This window comes from Peromyscus eremicus, chromosome 5 (genome assembly GCF_949786415.1).
Source record: "Peromyscus eremicus chromosome 5, PerEre_H2_v1, whole genome shotgun sequence".
Taxonomy (NCBI): domain Eukaryota; kingdom Metazoa; phylum Chordata; class Mammalia; order Rodentia; family Cricetidae; genus Peromyscus; species Peromyscus eremicus.
In genome coordinates, this window is record NC_081420.1 from 100,598,148 (window position 1) to 100,625,739 (window position 27,592).

General features: G+C 51.4%; 1 protein-coding gene across 1 annotated transcript in view; it reads right to left on the reverse strand.

Moving 5' to 3' along the window:
- Positions 1–14,777: 14,777 nt before the first annotated feature.
- Wwp2 (WW domain containing E3 ubiquitin protein ligase 2) overlaps positions 14,778–27,592 on the reverse strand; it is a 110,292-nt gene continuing 97,477 nt past the window's right edge. The window contains exons 8-21 of the mRNA XM_059264043.1: positions 26,067–26,121; positions 23,073–23,154; positions 22,408–22,536; positions 22,014–22,089; positions 21,740–21,811; positions 21,462–21,550; positions 19,284–19,443; positions 17,902–18,035; positions 17,447–17,587; positions 16,876–16,996; positions 16,465–16,569; positions 15,413–15,509; positions 15,204–15,276; positions 14,778–15,107 (exon numbers count right to left, since the gene is read on the reverse strand). Coding sequence (XP_059120026.1) covers positions 15,008–15,107; positions 15,204–15,276; positions 15,413–15,509; positions 16,465–16,569; positions 16,876–16,996; positions 17,447–17,587; positions 17,902–18,035; positions 19,284–19,443; positions 21,462–21,550; positions 21,740–21,811; positions 22,014–22,089; positions 22,408–22,536; positions 23,073–23,154; positions 26,067–26,121 — 1,434 coding nt within the window. The 3' untranslated portion in view covers positions 14,778–15,007. The remainder of the gene's footprint in view (positions 15,108–15,203; positions 15,277–15,412; positions 15,510–16,464; positions 16,570–16,875; positions 16,997–17,446; positions 17,588–17,901; positions 18,036–19,283; positions 19,444–21,461; positions 21,551–21,739; positions 21,812–22,013; positions 22,090–22,407; positions 22,537–23,072; positions 23,155–26,066; positions 26,122–27,592) is intronic.

The window sequence follows — 27,592 nt, forward strand, 5'->3', positions numbered from 1 at the left end:
TTGTCATTTATACCAATGTCCCTGATGTAAATATCCCAGGGCGGAATCCAACCTAACCACAGGAGCCAAGAGGTGGGAAGAATCGTAAAGTATTTCCACAAAGGCACAATGAAATAACCTCGAGTGCACACATGAATCCCAGCCTGGTGGCCAATAGCTGTCATCCCAGCACTTGGGAGGTAGAAGCAGGCAGATCAGAGTTCAAGGCCTACCTGGGCTACATAAGATTCTGCCTCAACAAACCAGAGACAGACAGACAGACAGACAGACAGAACATGATAACAAGATAGAGTGAGATCATTTGGATGCTTGAGTCATGGTCTTTTAAAAATATAATCTAATTGTAAGTTTTTTTTATTTTCTGTTTTGTTTTCAGGATTAGGCCTAGAATCCAGGTGCCTGCCGGACAAGCTTTACACCATTGACAAACAACCCCCCATTTTTAACATCATTTTGTTTGTTTGTTTGTTTGTTTGTTTGTTTTGGGTTTTTGTTGTCGTTGTTGTTGTTTGGTTTTATTGGTTTGGTTTTATTTTTGAGGCAGGATTTCTCCGTGTAATAGCCTTGGCTGCCCTGGAACTCACTTTGTAGACTAAGCTAGCCTTGAACTCACAGAGATCCACCTCCTCTGCCTGCAGAGTGCTGGGATTCAAGGCATGCACTGCCATGCCCTGCTTTTAAGATCATTTTTAATGATGGTTATATTTACATAGTAGAAAAAAGTTTAACCACTGAGTTTTGAAAACTTACAAACTAGCTCCAAGGATTACAAGGGTCCCCAATACCCGGACTGTCCAAGGGCCTATCTCTATGACCTCTGTGACCCTGCTAGCTAAAGCCCAAAGCACTTGCCACAAGGTTTATTATTGTTGTTGTTACACTTTATTGACTGTGTATGAATGTGTGTAAGCGTGCCACGGCACATTTGTGGGGGTCAGAGGACAACTTGGAGGGGTCAGGATTCACCTTCCACTGTGCAGGTTCCGAGGAGCACACTCCTGTCATCAGGACTGGCCGCGAGCACCGTTCCCTGCTGAGCGTGCCACTGTTTGTGTTCTTTTCTAAAAAACTTAGCAAGACTCATCAAATCCTTGACTCCGCCTCAAGTTGTAGGTGACAGGTCTTTGTCCAGTGCTGGAGACTGCGCGTGTTGGCTGGTCGACAGGCTCAAGTCCCTTTTTTTTGAAAGGGTGTCATAAGGTGGGATGTGAAGGTGCACACCTTTAATCCCATGAGGCAGAGGCAGTCAGATCTTGGTGAGTTTGAGGCCAGCCTGGTCTACAAATCGAGTTCCAGGACAGCCAGGGTTACAGAGAAGCCCTGTCTTGAAAAACAAAACAAAACAAAACAAAAGGTAGGAAGGAAGGAAGGGAGGGAGGGAGACAGGGATGAAGGGAGGGAGGGAGGGAGGAAAGAAGGAAGGAAGGAAGGAAGGAAGGAAGGAAGGAAGGAAGGAAGGAAGGAAGGAAGGAAGGATTACCATCTATCCATGCTGGCCTCAAACTCACTGGGTAGCCAAGGATGACCTTGAATCTTTTAATCTTTTATTCCCTTTCCTCCGCCTGCCCCTGAGTGCTGGGATCACAGGTGTGCACTACTGTGCTGGTCAGTTTTATGTCAACTTGACACAAGCTAGAGTCACCTGAGAAGGGGGAACTTCAGTTGACAAAATGTCTCCATAAGATGGAGCTGTAAGCAAGCCTGTAGGACATTTTCTTAATGATTGATGGGAGAGGGTCCAGCCCATGGTGGGTGGTGCCATCCCTGGGCTGGTGGTCCTGGGTGCTATAAGAAAGCAGACTGAGCAAGTCATGAGGACAAGCCAGTAAGCAGCACCCCTCCATGGCTTCTGCATCAGCTCCTGCCTCCAGGATCCTGCCCTGTTTGAATTCCTATCCTGGCCTCCTTCAGTAATGAACAGCAATATGGAAGTATAAACCAAATAAACCCTTTCCTTCCCAACTTGCTTTTGGTCATAGTGTTTCATGGCAGCGACAGTAACCCTAAGACAACTACTGTGTCCAGGCCCAGCTTCTGTGGTGCTGAGGGCCAAACCCAGGGTCTGATGCATGCTAAGCAAGTGCTCCGCTTACCAACTACGTCTCTAGCCCCTCAGTTCCATGCCAGATCTGTTCTTCAAAGATGGAAACAAACACATCAGAATCAGCTATGGCACCTTTTAAAAACTTCTTCTTTAGATTTTACTTGAATTATGTGTGTCTGGGGGTCTGTATACATGAGTGCAGTGCCCACGGTTCCTCTGGAGTGGGAGTTGTGAGCTGTCCACTAGTTGTTCGCCTGTGGTTACGTTGCATCCCGGGTCATATTTGGGAAGTCTTTTCCTATGTCAAAACTCAGCTCTACCCTCATACAGTCACTTCCATCCCAATCCATGAGCATCACCCATCTCTCCAGAGATGCTGCTAGCATCATGCAGAGCATTGCCACACAGACAGAGCTGGGCAGTGCTAAAGCCACAGACTAATCTTTTATCTCATTATTATTAGATTTAAGTTTTTTATATTTTGTGTGGATGAGTATTTTGCCTGCATGTCTATCTGTACATCATATGTGTGCCTGGTGCCCTCAGAGACCAGAAGAGGGCATCAACTCCCCAGAAACTAGAGTTACAGAGGGTTGTGAGCTGCCATGTGGGTAAATCCTGTGCAAGAGCAGCCAGTGTTTTTAACTGCTGCTCCTGCCCTGTAGTAGACTTTTGTTTATCCATTTCAAGTTTGAAGACTTTTTTCCCCTGAGACAAGGTTTCTTTGTGTAGCTCTAGCTATCTTGGAACTTGATCTATAGACCAGGCTGGCCTCGAACTCACAGAGATCCACCTGCCTCTGCCTCCCAAGTGCTGGGATTAAAGGTGTGCATCACTACTGCCCAGTGAGTGTGTGTCTTTATGGGAAAGCATGAACATATGGAGGCCAGAGGGGCCATCCACTTTGTGTTGTTTTTGTTTGTTTTTAAGATTTATTTCATCATTTATGTGTGTGTCTCTGTGTGTCTATATGCACTTGTGTGCAGGTACCTGTGGAGGCCAGAAGGGGGCGCTGGATCACTTGGAGCTAGAGTTCCAGGCAGTCAAGCATCACTTCTGGGTTCTCCGGAAGATCAGTATTCACTAATTTTTTTAAATTTTATTTATTCTATGTGTCTTTTACATCATGTATCTTGATCCTATTCATTTCCTGTCCCTTCAAATCTGCCCTCTGCCCCTGCACACTCCCCAAATAAAACAAAATTTAAAAGAGAAAAGGAAAAATAAAATGAAAAAGGAAAAACTTAAGAAGTTTGCATGGAAGTTGTAATGTGACACCATGAGTCACACGGTGTGCCCCTTTGTCCATATATCTTTACTTGCAAGTGTTCATTGCAGAGAGTCATTAGTCCTGTTCGAGGTCTCTGGTTTCTACTACACTATTGATGCTGGGCCCTAGCTAGGACTTCTTCTGGATATCCTGTTGTTGCCCTGTGTTGTGGAGATCCTGAAGCTTTGGGTCTGCAGGTCAGGTCCCTTCATGTGCTCCAGCAGATCATAGATGGGGTGGATGATGGGGCTGGCCAAGTCATATCCTTGGGTCTGGGCCTGGGCAGCTGTAGGGCTGGTCCACCAGATGTGAAATGGGGACAGCTCTCTCATGCTTACAACTTCGGGGCTGGCTCACCCACACCTGCACTAACAGGGTTGGCTCTCCCACTCTTATGACCACCACAGGGCCTCCCACCCGCCTCAGGCATTGATGGGCAGGAGGGAGGGCATCATTTCCCTGCCCATGCCCATGCTGCCATAAGACAGATGAGAAATGGGGACAGCTCTCCCATGCTCACAACTTTGGGGCTGGCTCACCCACACCTGCACTAACAGGGACAGCTCTCCCACCTGCCCCAGATGTTGATGGAGGGAGCAACTCTCCCCCACCCATGCCACCACAAGACAGATGAGAAATGGGGACAGCTCTCCCATGCTCACAACTTCGGGGCTGGCTCACCCACACTTGCATTAACAAGGTTGGCTCTATTATGCTGCCCTGGTGAGGTACAGGGCCTGCTCTCCCAAATGATGCAGCTGGTAGGGGTCAGGGGTAGCTCTCCAACTCTTGTTACCTCAGGGTCAACTCTCCCACCTACCTTAGACATTGACGGGTGGGGGTGGCAGGAGGGCCTCTCTCCGCAGCCCATGTTGCCATGTGGGAGAAGAGGGGTGGGGCTAGGTCTCCCCAGTCACGTTCTCAGGGCTGGCTCGCCTGTGCCCTCACCAACAGGGTCGTCTCCACTGTGCTGCACAAAGTGCAGGACAAGCTTTCCTGTGTGTTGCTGCTGGCCAAGGGTTCCATTCCCTCACCATCTCAGCCCGCTCCCTTCCTTTCTCATCTCTTCAGACATGCCGCTGTCCACAGGACCCGAACCATTCTCTCTCTCCCATGAACCTTCACACCATACCTCTGCTGATAGTGTCCATCTGGCTGGTACTGTAAGGTACCAAGTGGACCCATGCTCTCCCCTGGAGCCTGGAGTGGACAGCTCCACACCTGTGTGTGGGTCTCCTCGTCCCCACTCCGGTCACCCTGGAAGTGTGCTGGGCCATGCTTCCTCATCACAAAGAGATCACCATAGTGCCCAATTGCCCTGTACCTCCTGGTTGGTGCATTCAGTATTCACTCTTAACCCACTTTGTTTTATGAGACAGGGTCTGTTATGGAATGAAATATTTGTGTAACTATGTAAAGATGTGTTGCTTTTTATCTTGTCTGCCTAAGGCACCTGATTGGTCTAATAAAAAGTTGAATGACCAATAGCTAAGCAGAGGAGGGATAGATGGGGCTAGTGGACAGAAACAAAAGCTGGCCAGACACAGAGGAAACAGGAAAGGAGGTGGACAGTACATAGGTGAAGTAAACCAGCCTCAGGGCAGCATATAGATTAATAGAAATGCGTTAACTTAAGTTAAAAAAAAAAAAGCTAGCTAGAAACAAGCCTAAACTAAGGCTGAGCATTCATAATGATAAGTCTCCGTATTATGATTTCGGGGGGGGGGGGCTGGTGGTCCATGAAAGCCTGCCACAAGGGTCCCTCATTAGTCTGGAACTTACCAACTAGGTTAGACTGTGTGGCCAGCAAGCCCCAGGGATCTGCCTGTCTCGGTCTCCTCAGCTTTGGGATTACAAACACCTGGCTCTTCTATGCGGGACTAGAACTCAGGTCTTCCTAGTGCAAGCATTTTAGCAACCGAGGCATCTCCCACCCCTACATACAGACCTTTAACAGTTCCACCTGGCTTTAGTCCCAGCTTCCCCAGGGCTTCCCGCTGTCCCTCCGCTCTAAGTTCTGCTACAGGAAGTGGTCAATTCCACATCAGCATTCCCTGTGCAAAGAGCAATGTCCCACTCCAACTGACCACTCACAATCTACCTACAGAACCAAGGTGGCCAAACTGCTACCGTGAATCCTCCCAGGTTCTCTTTGCCCTCAGTGGTTAAGATCAGGACATTTCCTACCCCTTGTTTACAGGAAGAGGAATCAGCTTAGCTTTCTCCTGCATGCTTTCACATCTACGTAAATGATACTGCCATCTTGAGTTTCTCAAGCCCCCCCAATCTAGAAATCACCCTTGATTTTGCTCTTTCCTTCACACACCATTTCCAGCCCACTAGCAAAATCATGCCGTCTCACCTCCACAAGGCAGCATGTGTCTGTCAATTTATGTTGTACATCCAAGTCAGAGTCTCACCAACAACCATGACCTGTCTCTGGCAGCCAAGCCACCCAGCTACTCTGGTGCTTCTTCCAGCTATCAACATGCCGGCTTCTGCACGCCACATTGTGAGACACTCTTGTTAAGCTATAACTCAGGTCATACCACTCCTGTGTCTGGGTCTCCCCACACCCCCTCCCCAACTGTCCTCAGAATTAAATCCCTTCCTCCTCATTAGAATGGAGCCTGAGATGGCTATTCTTGGTTGTCAATTTGACTACATCTGAAATTAACTAAAATCCAAAAATGGAGGGCACACCTGTGAGGGATTTTTGCTTTATTTGAAGTAGGAAGATCCACCTTTAATCTGGATCTTGAGGTGGGGAGTCACCCCTTTAATCTGGGCCACAATTATCTGCTGAAGGCCTATATAAGGATGTGAAAGAAGGAAGCTTTTGCTCTTTGCCTGCTTGCCCTCACCTGGCTAGCAAGTCTTCACTGGCATTAGAGCCTGCTTCTTCAGGATTCCAGCACCTACTGAAGGCCAGCTGAGACATCCAGCCTCGTGGACTGAACAACTACTGGATTCTTGGACTTTCTGTTCATAGCCAGCTGTTGTTGGATTAGCTGGACCACAGCCTGTAACTCATTCTAATAAATCCCTTTTCTAAATAGAGATTGATTCTCTAAGTTCTGTTACTCTAGAGAACCCTAATACAGACCCTGTGTGAGCTGCACACCCAACCTGCCAATCTTATCTGACCTCTTGTCATTCTGAAACTCTTGTTTAGAGACACTTTCCTTAAGTCCCAGTCTACAGATGGATTGGCCCTTGGCATCACCTCACTCTCCCCAACTCTTCTTGATTTTCTAAAGCTCAGCCCCCTGCCTTATCTAAAGCAACATTCTCTTCTCCACTCTCCTCCCTTCTAAGCAGCTTCAAGATGTACAACTTGCATGTCCGATTTTCCTTTTTAAACTCAAGCTTCTGTTTGGGTCTCTTTCTTTCTTTCTTTCTTTCTTTCTTTCTTTCTTTCTTTCTTTCTTTCTTTCTTTCTTCAAGACAAGGTTTCTCTGTGTAACCCTAGCTGTCCTGGAACTCACGCTGTAGACCAGGCTGACCTGGAACTCAGAGATCCTCCTGCCTCTGCCTCCTGAGTAGTGGGATTAAAGGCATGTGCCACCATTGCCCAGCTGTTTGTGTCCATTAAAATCTTTTATTAATGAAACTGAGAACCACAAGAGAGGACACTGATCTCCCAGGTATTAGATGATGGTTTTGCTGGGACTCCCCAAGACTTCCAGTAGCATGTCTTTCCTCTCTCTTAGTTCTTTAATCAGCAGAGTAAAAGAACCAGTCTCGCCGGGCGGTGGTGGCGCACACTTTTAATCCCAGCACTCGGGAGGCAGAGCTAGGTGGATCTCTGTGAGTTCGATGCCAGCCTGGGCTACAGAGTGAGTTCCAGGACAGGCACAAAGCTACACAGAGAAACCCTGTCTCAAAAAAACAAAATAAATAAATAAATAAAAGAACCCGTCTCTGTACCCCTAGAGAGCATCGCTTTCAGAGCAGGCTAAGATGACAGTTTGCAACACTTCATGCATAGGACATCTGTCACTCATTTCACAGTCCAGTCAATGTGAAGCAGTTACAGGCAGTTGGCAAACAACTACCGCTGTAAGAGCTGAAATTTCAGAGGTGAAATGAACTCCCTCCAGGAAGGAGGAAGTTCTTCACCCATCACCTGCCAGGGCCCAGATATGCACAGGCGGCCCCTGGAGCAGGAACTGTGCCCCCAAGTCACCCTCAGAGGGAGTCCAGGACTGCAAAGGCCACTTTTTGGGTTAATTTACTGCTGTAATGATACTGTTTTCCTGGTTACACACCCCATAATTACACAGGAAGTGAACCCAAAATTGTCCTTGAGAGGCTGGACTGACCCTTGCCAACTGGCTGGAGGCCCAGACAAGTACTAATGGCATTTGAGGCCACCTGCAGTCTCAGGCTGGGCCAAGCTCCGGGCAAAGGGTGCCAGGTGAGGATTGGAGGCAAGGACAAGAGTGACACTGAGTTGTGGCACCCTTCTCTCCCCAGAAGAATATGACCATGGCCTTTGGGCACGTAGAACAGGTTAACAAGATACTGGCTTACTGGCTTGCTTCTTTGTTTTATTGAGACAGGGTCTCCTTATGTAACCCTGGCTGAACTCAAACCTAGAGATCCTCTTGCCTCTGCCTCCCAAGTGCTGGTGTTAAAGGCATGTCCTATCATGCCCAACAACATGTTTTCTCCACACCATGAGCCTTTCATTTACCAAGAACCAGAGCCATATTCGGGTACCAGGCAATAAAAGCAAAACTAATCTACACACATTTGATTGGACAGCGAGTGTAGAACCCATCTATGGCTGGGTAACAAGTTAAACAACACACCTTTCCCATCTCCTAGATGTTGTGGGTCAGCAGCCCCAAGCATAGCTTATCTGGAGCCTTGGTTCAGGGCTGGTGACAGGCTGCAATCCAGCTGTCCCCTGGGCTGTTGGCATCCGACAGCTCCAAGAGTAAAGGGGCCAGTTATTGTACCATTAATGAATTAATGAATGCCATTAGCAGCATTCAAGGCCTCATGGCCTACCGGACATCTTCCCCTTTTGCTAGCTAGGTGACAGGAATCTGCCCTCTATCCTTTGCCACCAGGGCTTCACCATAGCAGCCTCATTCTCAGAGTACACATGCTGAGAAGCAATAAGGAGAGTCAGCTGACAAGCAGGCCACAGGTGTCTGCAGTCACAGACAGGACATCCCATTAACGGTTGGCTGGAAAAACAGGTGCTAAACTAGTCCACACTCAAGGAAAAAGTCCCTCCACAAAGCTGTAAGCATCCGCAGGGGAGCACTGAGGACCACCTAAGAAGTCACCTACCTCACGGGTATATCATCGGGGGCTGGGGATATGAGGGGTTAGCACTGACTTAGTTAGGGCTCTGTTGTGATAAAACATGATCAAAAGCAACTTGAATTAGCGTTTCTTTCAGCTTCCCACTCTCAGGTCACACTCCGTCACTGAGGGAAGTCAGGACAGGAACTCAGGGCAGGAATCCAAAGGCAAGCATTAAAACAGGCCATGGAGGAACACTGCTTACTGGCTTGCCCTTATACTGTCCAGGACCACCTGCCCAAGGGTTGTACCACCCACAGTGAGCTAGGCTCTCCCACATGAATCACCAATCGAGAAAATGCCCCGCCCAAGGCTTGCCCACAGACCAATCTTACAAAGGCATCTTCTCAATAAGATTCCTCCCCGATGTGTCTAAGTTTGTGCCAGGTTGATGAACACCAGCCAGTATCTGCCAATCCTGTCGGCCTGAGTACTATCCCTAGGACCCATATGGTGGCAAGGAGAACTGCTTCCTACAAGATACCCTCTGATCTCTACATGTGTGCTGTGGCACGTACCCCTTCCCAATCAATCAATCAATCATGAATGTAAAGGAAGGATTTTAAAGGCATCCCAGGCTAAGCAGCAGCAGGTACTGTGGGGTTTTCTAAAGACTGACAATGAGAATAACGTTAATGGGAAATGTAAAAGCAAAGCATCCCAGGTTTTCTGCTGTTGTGTGTTGAGGCAGGTCTCACGTAGTCCAGGCTGGCCTTTAAGTCAGTATGTAGCTAAAGATGCTCTGGAACTTCTGATGGAACTACAAGTGCACCCCTAGCAACCTGCTCTTTTTGTTGACTTTTTTGAGACTTCCAAAATGGCACAATAAATCCACACTTCACTTCTTTAGTGTAAATACAATAAAGGCATGTGAAATAGAAGAAAAAAGCCTGGTTTAAAACCTAGACCACAGATTCTCTGGGTCAGACACAACCACACTCAAAGCAGTAAGCCAGACTGAAACTGGGGGAATTGGAAGCATTTTAGGTCTGAGATGCTACATATTATAAATAACGGCAATTAAGATCTGAAAAGAAAAAAGGAGAGACAGGAAAATGAAACCGGACACTGTGGCCTGTGCCTGACATGGTCATGGGTGTGTGGGAACAGTAAAGGAACTGCCGACGTGACCGCTCCATGAAAGGATATCCAAAGCATCCGGAAGAGTCCAGAGCAGAGAGAAAAGAGAGCACACTGGACAGGGACAGGGCCAGAGAACCAGGAGAGCACAGTGGAGATAGCAAGTGAGAGAGCAGAGAATAGAGGAACAAGACAGCGCGGGAGGACAGACCCCGACAGAACAAGACAGCGCGGGAGGACAGACCCCGACAGAACAAGACAGCGCGGGAGGACAGACCCCGACAGAACAAGACAGCGCGGGAGGACAGACCCCGACAGAACAAGACAGCGCGGGAGGACAGACCCCGACAGAACAAGACAGCGCGGGGGGACAGACCCCGACAGAACAAGACAGCGCGGGGGGACAGACCCCGACAGAACAAGACAGCGCGGGGGGACAGACCCCGACAGAACAAGACAGCGCGGGAGGACAGACCCCGACAGAACAAGACAGCGCGGGTGGACAGACCCCGACAGAACAAGACAGCGCGGGGGGACAGACCCCGACAGAACAAGACAGCGCGGGTGGACAGACCCCGACAGAACAAGACAGCGCGGGGGGACAGACCCCGACAGAACAAGACAGCGCGGGTGGACAGACCCCGACAGAACAAGACAGCGCGGGTGGACAGACCCCGACAGAACAAGACAGCGCGGGTGGACAGACCCCGACAGAACAAGACAGCGCGGGAGGACAGACCCCGACAGAACAAGACAGCGTGGGGGACAGACCCCGACAGAACAAGACAGCGCGGGTGGACAGACCCCGACAGAACAAGACAGCGCGGGAGGACAGACCCCGACAGAACAAGACAGCGCGGGAGGACAGACCCCGACAGAACAAGACAGCGCGGGTGGACAGACCCCGACAGAACAAGACAGCGCGGGTGGACAGACCCCGACAGAACAAGACAGCGCGGGAGGACAGACCCCGACAGAACAAGACAGCGCGGGAGGACAGACCCCGACAGAACAAGACAGCGTGGGGGGACAGACCCCGACAGAACAAGACAGCGCGGGAGGACAGACCCCGACAGAACAAGACAGCGCGGGTGGACAGACCCCGACAGAACAAGACAGCGCGGGAGGACAAACCCCGACAGAACAAGACAGCGCGGGAGGACAGATCCTGAGGACTATGTGTAGGATGAGCAGCTAGCTGTGGGGACGGACCACTTTTGAGGATGGAAAACCCTAATTTCACTACCGCATCACAAGTTCCTAAGGAATGCTGGCTTTTATCCAACAGAAATCCTTCTGTAGTCCAGCTTCTGCTCATTTCTAGACATATGGAGAGCCTGAGCCCTAACGATAGGGAGTTGCTGGTGTGGTGACAGAAATGAATAGTTCCAGCATAGACAGAGACTGGGGATGAGAGCGGATGAGGAGCCAGAGTGATGGAGGCCTTTGGTGCAGACCCTTTGTATCTTTGAATTTGAACATTTTACATTTTTAAAATAAAAATGTAGTTGGGAGTGGTGGTGAGTGTCTGAAATCTGAGCAGTTGGGAGACAGAGGCACGAGGATGACTACTCTAGGTCAGCCTGTGCTTCATAGTAAGGATCTCAAACATAACAAAACCCACAATACGCAACAATCTAGCTTTCAGGACTGTCCCACTGGGCCTGCCCAAGGTAATTTGACTAAGCTGTGCAGACACCAGCACGCTGCTGGACACAGCTCACCTCAGGAAGGCAATGGGTACATTACAGAATAATGGATGAATGTCACATGGCAGGGAAGAAATGGGGACTAACGTGAGAAGTGCCCCAACACCTCATTAACGAAAGAGGTCGTTCAACAGCTGTGCAATCCCACTTTTAGTATATTTAAAATCACACATATCTACTGTGGTGGTCTGAAAGAAAATGGCCCTCAAAGGGAGTGGCACTGTTAGGAGGTGTGGCCTTGTTGGAGGAAGAGTGTCATGGTGGAGGCTTTAAGGTCTCATATATGCTCAAGCCACACCCAGTGAGACAGACCACTTCCTGTTGTCCATATATCAAGATGTAGGACACTCGGCTACTTCTCCAGCACCATGTCTGCCTGCATGCCGTCATGTCGCACCACGATAACGGACTGAACCTCTGCAAATGTAGGCCACTCCCATTAAATGTTTTTCTTTTATAAGAGTTGTGGTCACGATGTCTCTCTTCGCAGTGACAGGAGCCTTAACTGAGACATCTACAAATTGCATATGGACACAGACCTGTCTGGAGGGACCACAGCCCACCGCGTGGCAGTCATGTCTGGAGACATGTAGGTGAGTCCCCACTGTGGCAGGTCGGAGTAAAACTTACTATGGCTGGGTTGGTGACACAGGCCTTTAATCCTAGCACTCCAGAGGCAGAAACAGGCGGACTGCTATTGAGTTTGGGACCAGCCTGGTCTGTACAGTGAGTTCCCAGCCAGCAAGGGCTACATAATGAGACCCTGTCTCAAGAAAACAACAACAACAAAAAAACCTTACTATGAAACTTCTGAATCCATGTAAATGTTCCTCAGTAATTTTTTTTTTTTTAAATCAAAGTATAGTGTTTCCCCATCAAGTGGGAAAAAGCCTCTGGAAGGTCACAGAGCTGGGTTTTTGCATGCTTAGCAGGCACAAAGACGCATTTTTAAGCTCTTGCACTCCAAAATAAGATGGGAAGTGAACTAGTCACTTAGCTTCTAGGAGTCAGCCTCCACCTCCTGGAATCAGTGTGGTTAGAATGTGACAGTCATTAGCTGGGCCATGGTGGCGCACACCTTTGATCCCAGCACTCCGGAGGAAGAGGCAGGCAGATATCTGAGTTTGAGGCCAGCCTGGTCTACAGAGTAATTTCTAGGACAGCCAGGGCTACACAGAAAGACCTTGTTTAGATAAATCAAACAAACAAAAGAATGTGTAGTCATTTCGATGTTAAATGTGTTCATCAGATGGTGGTCTAGCCCACGCTTGTTTGGCTTTTTAAGAAAGTCTTGTGATATATGTATATGAATGTTTTGCCTGCATGTATTTATGTGGAGCATGTCGTGTCCAGTGTCTGGGGAGGTCAGAAGAGGGTGACAGAGCCCCTGAAACAAGGTATAGACGGTGTGAGCCACCATGTGGATGCTGATAACTGAGCAATAAAAACTACTGAGTCATCTCTTTACTCCCTTTTGGCTCTTTTTGAGGCAGGGGCATTCTACGTAGTCTAGCGTCAAACTTGTAGTAATTCTCCTGCCTCAGCCTTCCAAGTGCTAGGATTGTAAGAAATGCACTACCATACCCAGCTCCATCTCTGAAGCCTTACCTGTCCAACTAATTGAGTGGCAAGCCAAGGTGTGACCCTGGATTCAAATCAAGGATTCCCTTGTCACGTGACTCATGCGACCTGAGGCACTTCCTGGATGAGTGACAGCCCTACCCAAATCTCAGCTCTTCTGTTGAGAGAGTACGACCCAGTGACCAGGGCTGAAGCAAGTGACCTCTGCAGAAGGACTCACCACCCATTCCAGAAGTAAGGCTGCCTTGGTTACTGGTACCCAAACTTCTCAAGGGCAGCAAGGCTGGGGCCTTATCACTCTGCTCTGGCCTGGGGATCCTAGAAGACCTGTGGGGCTGGAAGCCTCTTTCCAGGACAGAGTGCATGCAAACAGCCACACTGACACCACCCACAGCTGCTGATTGTTTATTGCACAGGAAACTGGCAATACCAAGGCAGGGGCAGGCATTACAAAACAATCTGTCAACCAACTTGGTGCTAGCTAGCACAGGCCTTTCTGTACACACTTCCATTACACACACACACACACACACACATGCTCGCACGCACGCTCGCACGCACGCACACACAGACACACATGAACACCTGTGAGCCTGATGCTTCCTGACCTTGGGGGCAGCTGGTCCCCCATCCAGCAGAGTAGCTTCTGTGATGCTTGTGGGGAGTATGGTAAGAAACTGCATGGGACAGGAAGGGGTGAGTAGCATGTGCAATGTTGGGGGAGGGGTCACAGGCTATATGGGGTGTGTGGGGGTGATGAAGGTAGAAAGGGACTGTCCTTGGAAGGCACCTGTGACTACTTTGAGAGCATGCCTGGGGTGCCCCAGAGCTAGTATGCACAGGGAGTCTGCACGAGGGAGTGTGCCACTATAACCACTCTGACACCCCCAAGGGGCCTGTGTACCTACATGGGAGGCTGTCAGGAGCATCATAAATCCGGCCAGTGTCTTTTCCCATGGTCAGATAAAGCCTCATGCCTGCACAGCACAAACACTCGCTGGCCAAGATGTGCTCCATCCTAAGCCACTGTGAGCTCCAGAAGCCACTGAGGACCAGCAGCACTGGCAACCTGGTCCTAACCGGGGGCTGCCTGGTCTAGCAAAAGGCTAGAGGATGGCAGGGATGCACTGGGCTACAGAGCCAGGCCTCTTGAGCTGGGGAACTGCTAACTAAGCAGGTTCCTGAAAGGAGCAGCCGTTTGGGAAGCTACTGGATCAAGAGGGTTGAGCCCCTCAAGGACCCAGAACACCTGGAGCACCAGCTCCTTGAAAGAAGGTGGTAACAGCATACCCAAACAAAAGCAGGCAAGCCTACACACAAACATACTTCAAGTTTATGTCACAGGACAGTCTGGGCGTCTGCTGTCCCCCTCCCACCGACACACAGGTGGTGGCTCTTCAACCCTTTGGTTGCTAGGAAGAGACGACTGGCGGCATTGAGTGCTTGCTGCTCAGTGCCCTCGGCTGCGGCCCACCCTGGAGGACAACCAAGACAGCTTTGATGCGGAGTTGCTCCCTCAGGGCTGTTCCTCACAGACTCCGGGAAGGGCCTAGGAAAGCAGAGCCTCTTCTGCTGGCAAAGCCCCTTGGCTTCCTGGGTCCAGTCAGTCAACGCACACAGCCTATCTCCTCAACTATCATGAGAGGCCCAGCTTCTGTGGCAGCCCTCTGAGGCAGGGCATGTTCCCTCACACACTCACACACACCTAGACTTGGTCCTAGTGGAGGGGGCGATTTTGCAGAGGGGCAGCCTCTGACTTTGCAATAGGTGGTGAAGTCAAAGGTGACGGGGGCTTTATTTCCAGACTGCCATCATCAGGTAGGAGAAGGGGACAGAGAGCCTCTTAGGGTCAGACTCTTCGGTCACCAACATGATCACATCACGGTCCCACACAGGGCCACTATCCAAAGGGGCCTCCCAAGGGCTGTGCAGCCAATGGCATCTCAGGCAGGAAGGACTCAGGACTACGTGTGCTGGAGGGTGTGGGAGGGGTAGCCTCGGCTACTCCTGTCCAAAACCCTCGGTCTCCTCGATGGCATAGAGCAGCTTCTCTTTCAGCTGCTCATAGCTCTTGTAGGGTGGCAGATCCAGACGGTTGAAGCTGTAGAAGACAGAAGAGTGGGGTGGGGAGACCAGGGTCCAGGTGTCCTGCCCTCACCAGCCTGCCTCCCGGCCTGCCGGCTTCTAGTGAACTTACCACGTGTGGCTCCGGGGCAGCCAGGTTTCCTTGCCAACTCTGTCGATGCAGAACTTCTGGGGTCCATTGCTCCCTGCCATCCAAGGCAAGTGTACCGTGTCAACACAGATGGCCTTTCCCAAAGCCAGAACCTTTCCCTCCCTAACTTCCAGGAAGATGTGCATGCCCCGGGCTGTCCTCACCCCCAGGAGAACAGAGGGAAAACGCACCAATGAGTTCAGCAAATCCGCCAACAGGCAGACGGCAGGTTCCCGTGACAAACTGCAGCAGCCGGATCCTCTTCTCGTTGTCCATCTCCTTCACCACCTGCAATTCCAAGGAGTTAGGGAGCCCTTCGCCCTGCACGTCAGACCTTAGCACGGACATCTCCAGGCTGGGGGGTGGGGAAGCACAATGGGCAGGGGAGGCAGCCACCAATCAGGGACCTTCAAAGATGCTTCCTTTGAGGGTACTTGGAGAACATCCCAAGGGTCCATGGGACACTGCTCGGTCTCAGGGACATCCTGGCCTGGCAGCCGTCCCTCCTCCCCACATGCTGCTTTTAAAGACACACTACGGCTGGGAGCCGCTGTTTGGTGGAAACAGGGCTTCTTCTCAGGGAAATGAACTGTAGTGAGTTGAACGATGCACAACACAGTGAAGGAGCTAAAGCCACTAACTGAACACTTTAAAGTGTCTAAGATGGTGAACTGCATGCCATGTAAAGCAGACCTCCACAAAAACTTCACACACACACACACACACACACACACACACACACACACACACACGGATATTTGCATATGTCTTTTTCCATGCATGCTCTCCTTGTTAAACAGCTGTAAAACCCACATATACCACATATATAAAGGAACCAAGTCATTCAATTCAGGATAATGGGCTGACTGCATTTTTCTAGTGCCTTCCATCTCACCCCTTCTGACTGCAGCCGAACTTCCTGGCCGTGGGTCCCCTTGGCTCCTAGAGACTGGGCCCAAACTGACTGCTGACAACCTGTCATGCAAGGTGGCAACAATATAGCCACAACCACCTCTATCCTGCCCAGAGATAGGCTTGTCATCTACTTCTCCAAGTTGGGGAGGGGAGGAATACGTCAAAGATGAAGGGTCCTTGAGTCTGGCGTCTAGGTAGGTCTCATGCCCGCTGGGTAACTAGTAACCATCCCTGAGGACCCTTGCCCCCGACACACACACACACACACACACACACACACACACACACACACACACACACACCCAGGGCGACACAGCCCAGGACGCACTTGCCAGAACCACTGGATCTGCTTGCTGCTCTTGGTGTAGTGCCGGTAGATGGCGTTCTTCTGCCAGTCGTTCATGTCTATCTCCTGCATGCCGCACAGCATCAGCTGCAGGGAAGGACGCGTCAGTGCCCTCCCCATGGCACGGCCACACACCCACAAGCTGCTGCCTCCTCTCACCGTGGGTGACTCCCAAACTTCGTCCACCTGCTAGTTCTTTCACAAGTGTGAATGGCCCTGCTCTCTAAGCACAGGGAAGTCAGGACTGAGGATCAGGGACAGACACTACCTGCCCTGCTGCCTCTAGCTTGCTGAAGTGGGGGGCTTGGTGGGTGACTTTCTGTGGGTACACATCATGGATCTGGGGCACCCTAGAAGCACTGAACTCAAGGGCCCACAACTTTTGGCACCCACCTCCAGCTCTTTCTCATCAAAATATCGCAACCACTCCAGAGGGGCCACCTCATTGAAGCCATCCAGGAAGGCTTTGGTCTGTTCTTCCACACCTCGGGTGAATCGCCAGTCAGTCAGCAGCCTAAAACCAAAGACAAGCCACTGATGGAGCCCAGGCGTCATTGCTCCTTTACCGCTGAACCTCATACTTACACTACTCTATGGTTCAAAGGAACAGACCAAGCAACCAAAAGAACTTGGGTGGGAGGTCTGTACATCAGCATTGGAGAGCCAAGACTGAAATACACTGGACACAGAAACCCTCTGGGTCAGGAGAGACTGCAACATCTAAGCTTCAGATTTCTTCTAAAAGTTCCCTGCAGTTGGGAAGGCTCCTGAACACAAAAAGATCAACTTGGAGCAGGTAACCAAGGCCAGAGGCTCCAGGTCCATAGCTCAAGTCATTAGGTGACCAACCAAGGCAGATACACCGAGGATATTCTTGCGTAGTGGGGCCTGGTCAAAGATGGAACAAGAACAGGGTAGAGCCCTTTTCTCTGGAGTGTGCCCCTCCCCCAGGCCTGAGGCTCACATGATATACTCTTCCTTGTTCTCTTCTGTAACTCGGATGCTCTCGCCACCTTCCTTCAGCTCATGGGTTGTCACCTTGCCCAGGATTTCCATGTCCTGGATGAAGAACAGCTCCAGGCCACACTCTTCTAGGTTGTTCTCTCTGGGACACAGGAGGCCAAGGGGGGAAATGTTCATCTTATCAAGGTCTGCCCTTGAGTTGCCCGACTTCTTACTAAGGCACCCAACAGGCACTAGGAACTCACAGGTGGCCAGGAACCCTGACCAGTGGCTTGGCGCATTTTCTGCTGCAGAGAGAGAATTCTAGAACAGTGGACCTAGAAGCTCTCATCTCTATAGGCTTTGGGGAGGCCAGGTAAGCACCCAGGAATCTCTCCGGTAGAGGAAATCAGGGCCAGGGTACCAACTGGTCAATCAGCGCTCGGCTCCACCAGAGCAGGGCAAGCCAGGACTCACTTGATCCAGACAATGGAGTTGTAAAACTCGGGGTCAATAGACTCTAGGTCCTTCAGAGTTGGTCTCTTGTTGAGCATCCGCTTGTAGAAAGGAAGGGTGAAGCCTGTGTCGATGAACTTGCCATGGTACAGAGCCTGGGCCAGGAAGAGGCACAGAAAAGGGTGAGACTTTCCTGGCCAGCACCTGAGGCAGACTCAGGAGTGCTCTGGGTGTCAGCTCCCTCCCCGTGAAAGGACTCCCCGAGAGCCAGCTTCCCTAGCTGAAGGGGAGACCTGGGAAACAAGCACATTTTTTCTGACTTGGGCATAGGGACAGACTCATCCTACCCTGAAAGCCACAGGGCCGGCAAAGCAGGGCCACTGTCTGTCTGCCCAGCAAACTGGCCAGGCCACTCCCCTTTCTAGCAGAGGCCTGTCCCCCACTTCCAGGGAAAACTTGTTCATAACTGCTCTAGGTGGCAGCCCGGACTCACTGGCACTGTGAGCGGATGGCACAAGAGGCCAAAAATAATGTAGACACTGAGGCTGGCGAGAGCTGGCAGCCAGTGGTGAGTAATAGTCTAAGAGTCTCACTGGTCTGTCGTCGTCTGCTGCTGGGCCAGGCAGGGCTGTAGACCCAGGAAGAATGTGCCCACTTCTGGAGCCATTGCCAGCATTTAGCCAAGAACTTCCAGATGATGGAAATGGCCATATTTAGTGACAAAGCCTTAGGTCCCTTGGTATTGCAGAGAAGGGAATGTGGGGTAAGACTGCGGACATCAATGAAGAAAAGCTGGCACTGGGCCACAGTCAGACCACAGCCTCCTAGGTCTCTGCTCAGTGTGGGTCATCACAGGGGACACTGCATGGCCCTCTCCACCGCTATGTTGAGCCTGTATTTCTAGGTGACTACGGTTGCTGCAAACCCCTGCCCCCTGCCGCCGCCTTGCACCAGCCAGTTCACTGTGGCTCTGATCTCAGCCCATGCTGATCCCTAACTCTCTTCCAGAAGGTCCAGTGTCTCAGCAGACATTTCCAAAGGTCTCCTTGCCATTGTGGCTCAGGAAAGACATAGCACCTCCAAGACAAAGGCCACAGACAGCCAGTTAGGGCTTTGCTTGGCCCAGCCACATCCTGTAAGTCCCCACGGACTTAGATGAAGTCCCTGGGCTTCTGTGTAGTAACATAAGAAATCCTGTGACAGCCCCAGATGGCCACCGAGAAATCTCTCACTTCTCCACAACTACCTAGCTTGTTTGTTTTTTTCATTTTCAGGTTAGAAATTGTGTGAGTCACAGCGAGTCCTCGACAGAGGGCAGGACCCTGGTCCCTGAGGGCTGCTGCTCCTGGTGACTAGAACCAGCCTCCTGGGGCTGCCCTTCTCAGAGATCCCAGGCCCCTTACCATGGCGATGAATCTGCCGATAAAGCGGAAGTAGGTGAGGTGGTCAGGGTTGATGGAAGAGGCCGGGTTGATCTGCAAGCAGTAATTGTTCTTCCCAGCATACTCAAATAAACAGTACATAGGGTTGAGCACCTCATGGGACAGGAGGAAAAACCACTCTCTGTGAGGGGAGAGAGGACAAAACAATGGAGCCCTCTGCTAGGTCAGACCATCTGGACGCATGTGTCCCGGGAGGTCAGTGAGCCGGCCATCCCAGATCTTGGGGGAAGGAGAACAAGAGCACTTGGAGATGGTGCTCAGGAGACCTGTGTGGTCCTGTCAGCTCCCAGAGTACGTGTGCATTACAATCTCTAGAGCTTCTGGTGGCAAAGGGGCTCCTCACACCCAGGGCCAACATGCATCACTGTGGGAGCTGTGTACTGTACAAAGGGACTATATTAAAACATTATAGGCTGGGCTAGCAAAAGGCTTAGCAGGTAAAGGCTCTTGCATCCAAGCCTGACAACCCGAGTTCAATCCCTGGGACCCACTTGGTAAAAGATGAGAACTGAATCCCCATAAGTTGTCCTCTGACCTCCACATATGCTATATGGCCCATAAGAACTCATACACATACACCTACGCCCCAAATAAATAAATGAAATGAAATCATGAATATACACATTTATTACATTGACATTTCTGTTCTACAACAGTATCCACCCCGCTCCACCCAACTTGGTATGCAGTGCAATGTGGAGAATACACAGTAGCATGTTCCCAAACCCCAAGCCCTGAAAGCTCTGTGGTTCATTTGGCCTCTAGAAACCTCATTCACTCTAGCTACCCTACAGGTACCTCACCTGTATGTTGCCCTCCCATCATCCAGAATCCATTTTCCGTACCCTATCGCAAACTCGGACACATTCATCTTGACCAACACCCACCCAATCGATGCCTCGGCATCTATCTGCACCCTGAGTATAAGCCAGAATTCGGGGTCCTTTAGGGCTTGAGCTAACCCAGCAGGGAACAGCCCCTGGCTGCTGTCTGTTTGTGGCTGTGCAGACGGAGTCCTTCGATGCAGAGGGTGCCCCGGTATCCTGTCCGTGGTTCTACCCTGTGGTAGAACAGCATGACGTAACCTACCATAGGGTAAAACCACTGGCAGGACACAGAGAGAGACACACAGGGCGGGAGCCACACCAGAAGCCCACCAAGCACAGCCTGGAGAGGTCACCACGAAAAAAAGAACAATCCATTCGCAGGATGGGGTCAACACAGCAGACTACACCATCAGCAAACAGGACCAGCGGTGGGTGAGCCCAGTGCCAAGCAGGAAGATATCCCCCCACCACAAGGTCAGCGTGATGAGAGGTCAGCACAGCCAAGATGCGCCTTCTCCCTGCCAGGGCCCTCTGCCTGTCGTCCAAGGCGAGGCTTTGCCAGCCTGCTAATGTTTGTGGAGTGAGGTAGCACAGCGCTTTGGGCTGTTTAGGGAGTTTGCTGACTGGTGTACGTGACATGCAGCAGGGGACAGACATGCTTAGATACATCAGATACGTCTGAGAAACCTGACTTCCCCTGCTCTGGCTGCCTCACAAAGGAGGAAAGCCAAGAGCTGATTTTAAGGGACACCCACAGACCCCATAGTTAGCTACTGCCCACTGATACAACTGACAGGTTGGTTTTTAAGTATAGAAAAATGACATGTAAGCTGGTATAGAGCCATACACCATACCCCTCCCCAGGAATCCTCCAGCATCCCCATACTCTAGTAACTAAAGCTCACTGGTACCAGCAGAGACTTATCATGGGACTTTCTTCCTTTTCTTTTTGGAGACAGGGTCTCAAGAGACCCATGCTGGCCTCAAATTCACTATGTAGCCAAGGACAGCCTTGAACATCTAATCCTTCTGCTTTTATTGTTCAAATGCTACAATTACAGACGTGAGTCACCATGCCTTTATGTGGTGCTGGGGACCAAACCCAGGGCCTTCTCACTGGACAGCATCCTCCCTTAACTGAGCTACATCCCCAACCCAAGAGATGACTCTGAATATCACACTGGGGCCCTTCCTGTTGACGCAGGAGAACTCAGGGGATAAAGAACAGTATGGAGGAGGTGGCTTTTTAGCCATGGGCCCTGAAGCCAGGGGACATGGGGTAGAACACAGCCCTCTGGGCTCCCTAGCTCACCTGGCGATGCCGCCGTAGTCCAGGCCCTCCTCACCACGCATGATGATGTAGAGCCGACGGCGCAGGTCATAAGGTTTCATGTTCATAATCTGGGGAGACAGGGTATCCGGCCATCCTGCCCCTGACCCCAGCATAGCAGGCAGGGATGGGGGGGCAGGGGACTCGAAGGCTTACTGTCCAGCAGAAACGGTTACAAATGCTTATGCCATGAGGTGGGATTAGGTGATGGGAGGAAGCCTGCTTGGCACAGGATCCCAGAATCAATAGCAGTCTCTAACCTGTTGGAAAGAATCCTCGAAGAGTGTCTGCCTGGAGACGCTGATCTTCACATGGCTGGGTAGGGCATTTGACTGAAAAGGAGAGGAAGACTCTCAGCTGGGGCTTCCCGAGGATGCCCCTGCAATGGGCTCTCCTCCCATCTGTGACAACACAGCCACACGCCCCAGGATTAGAAGCCCACTCCTGAGAGACAAGCAGCTCAGAGTGGGGCAAGCACCCAGTGCTATGTGGGTCTGGGGGACCAAGCTGGCAGCACTTCAAAGCCCAACTCACATGGCAGAGGAACCGGAACTGGTGATACTTCCACCGAAAACTTCGGTCGTAGGCACCAGGTGAGCCTTGCTTTGTCCTGGTAAGAACAAAGGATGTGCTGGAACCTGTCTGAGTTCTCAGACAATGAGCAGCCCATTTCTGAGAGCCCTAGGGAGAGCGGATGCTCTGCTCCGTGACTTTAAAGAGGAGTGACTGCCACTGAGAGGGAAAGACACATGGAGAAACTGCCACATCTCTCACCTTTACAGGTCAGGTAAGGAGGATGGCCCTGGGCCCGTCCACATTGGCACTGGAGGGTAATGATTAGCACAACACATACACATACAGACCCCCTCTTCCCCAGCCAAGTGAACAGGACAGACTGGGCTTGTGCTGTGGCTGTGAAGGTCCTTACCCTGACTCAAACCCGGGGCGAGGATCCTTAAAGGTGGTGGTGCGGGTATTGTGGTCCACAAAGTACCGCACACCCTCACTGGTGTATTTCATCTCCCATCCTGGGGGCAGGGCTGGCTCCTGAATCATCCTAAAAACACAGAAGAGGGGTTATGGGCTGCTGAGCTTAGAGGCTGGGGTCCCCCAAGTCCTATTTTGTCTTTGCTTCCTCCATGCTCTTCAGAGCCCTCCATGGGGGAAGGGGCACCCCAAGGATATGCACCCGGCAAGACTCAAGTTGTAAGAAAACAGGCCATGTGCAAAAAGCGGCCATTTATTATGGGGCTAAAATGTCCGTCTTGGGTGGGTAACATCAGCCTGAGTGATCACTAGCAGTCTTGAGACACCAAGTGTTCCTGCCCTACTTCTGAGGGGCAAGAATGCCCTCAACTTTTTGATAATCAAATTCTCAGTGCCTGCTGTGACATCCTTCCATGCTCCTGTGCCCCCTAGGAAAGTGTGATACTCTCATTAGACTGCTATGCGTCTTGAGACTCCGAGGTCCTCACTAAGGCTAAAGGTCCCCTGATGTAGTATTGTGAGGCAAATGCAATGCCATGTGACCACAGGTGGAACTGCACAGAAGCCCTCACCCCATCCTCACAACCCCTCTGCCTGCGTTCTCACCCCTGGGTCCGCGGGTCCTCCCACTGGGTAGTGCGTGTGTTGTGGTTCACGTAATACACCCGTCCATTGTCCTGCCTCTTCTCTGCCACAGGAGAAGAAGGAGAGTGCAATCAGATTCCACCAGTCTGGCCCTCTCCTGCTGCCTGAGTGATGGGTTACAGTTCTGTCCCCATCACCAACCTGTTACAGAAGGTTAAGAGGAGAGAGCCTGGCCGGGCACCCTGTTGCAGGGCAGGGAAGGGCACAGCCATGTCCAAGCCCTGTCGGATGGAAAGGTGGTGTGCCAGTAGGGAGGGGCAACCCTGCAGGACCAGGGACGTAACTGCACCCAGCTGTGCAGTACGGCTACCCTGCCGGCCAGCCTCAGAGTGGAACGGAGGCTGGGTGGAAGGTAAACCAGACAAGCTCCAAGCTTCAACAGGCCACCTTTCCCAGGAAGTTCCCGAGCCACAAAGCTGTTTCTGCCTGGCAATAGCAGCGCTAACAGCGCTCACTCTGTCACAGTGACATGGGAAAATTAAAGAAACAACGGTAATTAGTTCCAGGAGCGAGGGGAACCTAAAAACTGAAAAGGGGAAGAAATGGGGAGACCAGCAGCCCCTGCTCCCCTCTAGAACCATGCTGGGACAGTTCCTGTATGTCTGAGGTCTGGTCTCAAACTCTACCTTACCAGTTGTCCACACAACTGAAACTATAAACAGACTGTCAACCACACCCTCACAAGGCTAAGAAAATAAAGGAAAGAAAGAACGGAGGTGGCGGAACCTTTATAGACTTCCAGTCCCCAGCTAGTGGCTATGTCTGGCCTTGGAAGGCAGCTCCCACCCCTAGCCCAGTCCCCACCCTAAGGTGTCCCAGGGATTGGCTGTCTTAGCTCAGGAGCCACTGTTATAAACCTTCCATGGCTGCTCACCCGAGGGTCAAAGCCAAGGCCAATAACGAAGCAGGGTAACCTGTCCAGTGGGTCTGAGCCCTTGGCCACTTGGCCTTCTGTTGCTACTGCCTGGAGGCCTGTGGACCTACTGGACAGCCTTCAGTGAATGGGTCTGTAGTGCAGAGATGGGGAAGGCCTTTTATGAACACAACAGCACCACGTTTTAGGGGCAAATGGACTCAGAAACATTTGTCACATGCCAAGGCTGCTCAGGAGCAATCTGCTCTAAACTGGAGGTGCCCACCCACACCAAACCATAGTTAGGGACAGCCACGGGGCTCCTTGGAGGAGTACAATGGCACCTGAAACCTCAAGGCAAACGGAAGACCAGCAGGCTCACCGTCCAAGGTCTTCTCTTTCGGCCTGGCTTTTCCATTCTTCTTGCCATTTGGGGGGAGGCAGCCCTGCTACAGCCCTGGCAACCCAACCCAGAGCCCCAACAGGATACTCTTGGCACAGGGTTTTCTTGCAGCTCTTGGACTCCAGCATTCCTCCTGCCTCAGCCTCCACAGTGCTGTAACTACAGACGAGTGCCCCCATGCCCGGCCTCAGTGTTCCTGTCTCACTTAGGGAGCAGTGCTGTTTCCCTGACAGACACAAACAGCCCTGAGCCGGAGCCTGACGCCGCTTTTCCTATCTCCCATGCTTGCACACTCTGTGCCTGTGAGCTACCTTCCAGGCTGCACAGTCCTCTCACTGGTGACCGTCATTTAGAAAGAAGTAAGTGCAGCTGGTCGAGCCACACCGAGTGCCCATGCACAGCCCAAACCAAACTGCAGTCCAGATTCCAAGTCACCAGCCACGATATGGTGCTGCGGACTCCTGATTAGCCTGACGCTCCTTCCCTGCCTATGTCAGGATCCCCAAGTTTTACCCTCATGTTTGACTCACTAATCCTTGGGGTGCCAGTAACTTTACTTTGAGGGCCGGGAGCCAGGCAAGTTGTCTATGTATATGGGGATTTCCTACCTGAAATCAAGAATCCATGGGCTTTTACTAACCAATATTTGTGGCTAGGCTACAGGAGCCTCTTGGCACTCTGGAATGTAACAGAAGCTTAGTGACACTCTAGAGGAGTTGGCAGAACCTCTTAAATTACTACCAGGGAACAGCTGTGTCTGCATCAAGATCTAGCCCCAAAGGATCATCCTGGAGATGATGCCCTTGACACTGTGGGCACACCAGCGGCACTTCCCCACCCACGTAATGCCATCTGTGAGCACCACCAGACCAGCACCTACCATCTTCCGTTCCCTAACCAAGAAATCCAACCCACTGCCTGCTTACTCCTGTGAAAATCCTCCCTCTGGCATCAGGGACTCTTGTAGGATTGAACAAAATCCTGCCCAGCTCAGAAAGCTGCAGAATTTCCTGGGTCTTGCCATTTCTAACGGTACTTTTTTGCACAGTACTCCTTCCTAGAATAGCAATGAAGCCTACAATCTCTCCCAAGTCATGAACGTCTTGCCCTTAAAGGATGCCTGTGCCTTAACCCTTTCTTCGCAAGTCACACAAGGACCTGGGATGGGTGAGAAGCAGCTACTGTTGACAAGGGATGTCAGGCATTCCTAGCAGTGCTGTACTCTCAGGACCAATACCCAGGGGGTAACTCTGCCTGCCTGTGGTCTCGTTCGCAACAGGACCACAACCAAAAGCAGGTTGACCCTAGTCCAAATTAGGCTGCTGTCCATCCTCCGGTGTCTCAGCTGCAAAGAAGACTTGTTACGACAGCCCCTTATGCCAGAGTCACAATCAGAGGGAAGTCTGCATGGACACCAGACAGGTCAAAGTAACTGGGGTTCAGTGGATTCCTGAGTCTCCCCACCCCAAACTCAGTACTCAAGCAGAACCGTGCCATGGCTGCTTGGGGAAATCTTTCTTGGGGTCACACTTCTTCAGCTGGGGCAGGTGACTGCTGCGGTGACACGGGAGAACCCCGCTGGCTCTTCCACAGCCACTGCTCCAGCTGGTGTCCTCGGCACATGTTTAAGTGCAGTGAAGACCCAAAGGGACAGCACGTGCAGGAGACGGGGACAGAAGGCCGAGGACTCAGTACTTACCCCAGCCAGGCGGGAGGGGGCCCAAGGGATCATGGTCAGACGAAGCACTCGAAGACTAAATACAAGAAACAGCAGAACACAGAAGTTAAGAAAAAGAAGACTCTGGTTAAAAATAAATGCATCAATAGAAGTAGAAAAGCCAAAGACTCACTTCCACATTTTAGCCCTTAGTAGAGAAGAACGCAGTGAGACCTTAGATAGCATCTGCTCCTTTAAAGTCTTTGTTTAAGAAAAACCAGAAAAAGAAGTCTACACAGCACTGGAGGGCTAGGAGCAGGGAGAACAAGTGGGGTTAGGAGTCCCAGAAGTCAGGCCTGAGCATGGCAGGAGGGCTCAGAGCAAGCTCCCCCGCCAGCTCACTGCCGACCTCTGCTCTGCTCAGCTCCTGCTCCTGGCGGCCAAGGCAACTGAAATCCTCACCACCTCCAACTTTCTCCAAGAACCACACACAGGAGGGGAAAAAATACCGCAGGCCTTTCCAATGAAATCATTCCCACAAGCCCTGCCCACGCCCAGGGCTTCCTGGCTGGGGCCAGCCCTCCGCCCGCCACCTCCCTCCTGGGTGTACAGCATCCACCCAGACTGAGGGCACTTTCATGCCCCAAGCCCCTCACCTCCCCCAGGAATGTTTCCCTTCCCTTCACAAAGCACCTTTATTCTTTCCCTGCCTGAACCTGAAGTTGCTCAGTGTTCTGCATTTGCCTGTCTGGGGAGGTGGGGCTGGGGCTGCTGAGAGAAGGGGGAAGGGGCTCCAGGACGGCGGGGTCGCTCTTTCTACCAGCGCCCCTTCAGCCTACTTCAGCTCCAAGGTCCCAGGGGAAGGGCGGCAGGAGATGGAGAGTTCTCGTAGCCCTTGGGAAGCAGGGGCACGCTGTCAAAAACTTTTCAGAGTTAAATAAAACAAGCATTGTTTTACTCCCTTCTCGCAAGCATTTTTATTTCACTTACTAGAATTTAATCATCATATTGGAGATCAGGTTCTAAATGCAGACTTCAGGCTGCAGACCTGGCTGGCCCCATCTGGGGATGACAGAGCCACACACATGAGCAGAAGGATGAATGCGGCTCAGTCTGGGCTTGAGCAAATACTGGTGGTACTCCACTGCCAACCAACCCCCACCACATCTCTCCCTCCACCCTCAACTGAAGGGACAGAGGAACTTTCTTCCCAAGGTGCCAATCCAGGCTCCTCTTCCAAGTGAGTTCCAACCGTCATTTAAGTCTTGAAACCATAGGTGCCTTGATGGGACAGGGCTCCTTTCAGTAGAGGGCCTCCTGCCACAAGGCTCAAAGGAAGCTGTGCAAAGTTGGGGGAAGCTGGCCCGGGGCTGGGGCCTGTCCCTGCCAACTCCATCCCAACTCAGATCTGCCTCAATGATGAAAACCTCCCCAGCTCACACCGGTCATCTGGGTATGTGTGTGAGTTTTCGGGGGTAGGTGGTGGTGAGATACATCACCTAGTAACACTCCTTCAACTATGCTAAGAAGTCTTCATGAAAGCACTCCGTACCAGAGGCTGAAGCCTG